The 3,584-nt window shown below is 45.9% G+C and overlaps 1 protein-coding gene across 1 annotated transcript in view; it reads left to right on the top strand.

Moving 5' to 3' along the window:
* The window catches only part of KIF3B (kinesin family member 3B), a 58,319-nt gene that overhangs the window by 48,786 nt on the left and 5,949 nt on the right, over nucleotides 1-3,584 (top strand). The window contains exons 6-7 of the mRNA XM_011959887.1: nucleotides 1,151-1,264; nucleotides 1,922-2,027. Coding sequence (XP_011815277.1) covers nucleotides 1,151-1,264; nucleotides 1,922-2,027 — 220 coding nt within the window. The remainder of the gene's footprint in view (nucleotides 1-1,150; nucleotides 1,265-1,921; nucleotides 2,028-3,584) is intronic.

The following is a 3,584-nucleotide window of genomic DNA, read 5'->3' as shown; positions in this document are numbered from 1 at the left end:
CTTTAAAATATATTTTTTTTTTTTTTTTTTTTTTTTTTTTTTTTTTTTTTTGAGACAGAGTTTTGCTCTTTGGCCCAGGCTCACTTGGCGCTCTTTGACATGATCTCGGCTCACTGTAACTTCTGCCCCCCGGATTCAAGCAATTCTCCTGCCTCAGCCTCCTGAGTAGCTGGGATTGTAGGTACCCGCCACCATGCCCAGCTAAGTTTTATATTTTTAGTAGAGACGGGGTTTTGCCATGTTGGCCAGGCTGGTCTCGAACTCCTGACCTCAGGCAATCCACTGCCTTGGCCTCCCAAAGTGCTAGGATTACAGGCGTGAGCCACTGTGCCCGGCCTATATCTCTTTTTATATCTGTTGAGTAAACAGTGAGTCAGCCTGTTTCCCACAGTACCCTCTACCTCTGTGCTGTTTGCTCTGTGTCCCTTCCATATTCATTTCCTTTTGGCATTGTTTTGTCCTGAGGCTTTAGAAGAGTAAAGGCAGAGATGTAATAGGAGACAGTCATCACCATAGAGAGACACCACTAGTGGGTTCCAGTTTCCTTGTTTGATGTGTTTCCTGGGCACTTGTCAGGCAGAGACTGTTCGTAGGAATGGTCTTCATTCTCAGTGCTCTCAGGGGCTGAAATCCACTCAGTCCTGCTTTTTATCCTGGTCAATTAGAATGGGAAATTTTCCAGCTTGGACAACAAGCCATGGGATTGGAGTAAGGCAGTTTAATTTATTCTGTCTTTGGCATTTTGGAAGTTAATGACCTTCGTTAGCACCACCAGTGGCCCTCTAAAAGATACTTCAGGTAGCAAATGTTCACTCCAGTATAGCCCAGGCATCACCTCCCTCCTGAGCCTGTTCATATCCTGCCCCTTCCCAGGCAGAAGTGACCTCTCCATATTTCTAAGACAGACCACTGTTAGTACCTATTATACCTAACAGGGCTGCACCATTACCCTCTGTTTCAGGCAGGAACCAGATGTCATTTGTATCTGTATCTCAGCTATTTGTATAATGTTAGGCCCATAGTACCTGCTGAGTAAATGTTTGCTGTGTGCCTTGACTCTTACCTAATTATTCACTATGCGTGAGACCAGACAGCTGACACTTCATATGTATTCTGTGTCTGTTTTCACCTGCTATGTGTGCTCTTACAGGCATCTGATTATAGAAAACTTTATCCCTCTGGAAGAAAAAAGTAAAATTATGAATAGAGCCTTCTTTGATGAAGAGGAAGATCATTGGAAACTACATCCTATAACTAGACTGGAGTAAGTTACTATTAACTTTATTTTCAAGTATGAGGGGAAAAGAATGTTGGTAACAAGACTCCTCCAGTCAACAAAGGGGTTTGATAAGAACACAGTTTGGCTTGTTTAAACTCAAAACCCACTGCGTTTCTGATTTTGTAGCTGCCATAGATCCACCAGGTAAAAGTTTGATGATGAGTGTGGTTTTAGGAATTAGGAGACTTTGTCACTAGTGAGTAAGTGACCTTTCCAAAGTTCCTGCATTTCTGTTTCTCCAGCCGTGAAGTGAAGTATGCTAGGTCACATGAGGGGCAATTCAGAGCTGTTGTCTTTGTGTGTCATTCTGACCCACAGTATTGAGAAGGATTCTCACTCTAAGTCTGGGTCCTGCTGGAAAGATGGGAGACACCTGGCAGGGATGCAGAGGTGGGGGGTGTTGACAGCTATGCTTTGTGAATGCCGTCTAAGAACTGGGCGATGATTAAAATTCCTTCTGGCTTAAAAGATGCATGATGCTGTGAATCAGAAAACAACTCAAGAAGAAAACAGAAGCAGTTCTCGTCCCACTTATGTCAGCCCGCAGTCCAGGGAGTTGCTTACTTCAGATTCTATCAGAGTCTTCGAGTGCTGGTTCCATAGGACTCCAGCCAGGGCTTTAACACTGCAGTTCATTTCCAGGAACCAGCAGATGATGAAGCGGCCAGTCTCAGCCGTGGGATATAAGAGACCATTGAGCCAGCACGCAAGAATGTCCATGATGATTCGTCCAGAGGCCCGATACAGGGTGAGAAGATCCTTTTGTAACAAATAATAAATAAGCCAAGCACAGTGGCTCACACCTGTAATCCCAGCAGTTTGGGAGGCCGAGGTGGACAGATTGGTGGATCCCAGGAGTTTGAGACCAGCCTGGACAATGTGGTGAAACCCTAACTCTGCTAAAAATACAAAAATTAGCCAGATGTGGTGGTGTGTGCCTATAGTCCCCGCTACTTGGGAGGCTGAGGTGGGAGGATTACCTGAGCCCAGGAGGCAGAGGCTGCATTGAGCCAAGATCATGCCACTGCACTCTAGCCTGGGTGACAGAGTGAGACCCTGTCTCAAAAAATAAATAAGTAAATATATTAAAAGTAATAACGAATAGGCCGGGCACAGTGGCTGACGCCTGTAGTCCCAGCTCTTTGGGAGGCTGAGGTGGGAGGATTACCTGAGCCCAGGAGGCAGAGGCTGCATTGAGCCAAGGTCATGCCACTGCACTCTAGCCTGGGTGACAGAGTGAGACCGTGTCTCAAAAAATAAATAAGTAATTATAATAAAAATAATAACGAATAGGCTGGGCACAGTGGCTGACGCCTGTAATCACAGCTCTTTGGGAGGCTGAGGTGGGTGGATCACCTGAGGTCAGGAGTTTGAGACCAGCCTGGCCAACGTGGTGAAACCTCATCTCTACTAAAAACAAAAATTAGTCGGGCATGGTGGCAGGCACCTGTAATCCCAGCTACTTGGGAGGCTGAGGCAGGAGAATCACTTGAACCCAGGAGGCAGGAGGCGGAGGTTGCAGTGAGCCAAGATCGTACCACTGCACTTCAGCCTGGCTGGCAGAACGAGACCTCGTCTCAAAAAAAAAAAAAAAAAAAAAGTCAGTACTAGAGAAAGAGTCCAAACATCCTGTCTGTCATGGTCAGTAAATATTAACAATGAGCTTCAAAATGGCTCTGTGGGAAGACTGGAGAGAACACAGATATGTAGTGACAAGAGATGGACCTGTTGTAAAGAACTTCAGGTACTTTTGTCTCACAAAATGTGTGTCAGTCATGTAGTCATTTAAAGGGACATCGAGGACTATTTTATGACCCCAAAATAGAAAAATAGAAGCTCTGCCATGAGAGCCTCTACTTTTTAGTTAAATTAAATTAATTTATTTATTTATTCTGAGATGGAATCTCACTGTGTCGCCCAGGCTGGAGTGCAGTGGTGCAATCTGTGCTCACTGCAACCCCCGTCTGCTGGGTTCAAGCAATTCTGGTGGTTCAGCCTCCCTAGTAGCTGGGACTACAGGCACATGCCAAAACACCCAGCAAAGTTTTGTATTTTTAGTAGAGATGGGGTTTCACCATGTTGGCCAGGCTGATCTTGAATGCCTGACCTCAGGTGATCCACCCGCCTTGGCCTCCCAAAGTGCTGGGATTACAGACATGTGCCAGCCAACACGCCCACCTAATTTTTGTATTTTTAGTAGAGACGGGGTTTCACCATGTTGGCCAGGCTGCTCTCGAACTCCTGACCTCAGGTGATCCTCCCAAAGTGCTGGGATTACAGGCGTGAGCCACCGTGCAGGCCTTTT

This window comes from Colobus angolensis, unplaced genomic scaffold (assembly GCF_000951035.1).
Source record: "Colobus angolensis palliatus isolate OR3802 unplaced genomic scaffold, Cang.pa_1.0 Scaffold114, whole genome shotgun sequence".
Classification (NCBI taxonomy): domain Eukaryota; kingdom Metazoa; phylum Chordata; class Mammalia; order Primates; family Cercopithecidae; genus Colobus; species Colobus angolensis.
Note: the sequence above shows the minus strand (reverse complement) of the source record. Positions and strands in the feature narration are given on the sequence as shown.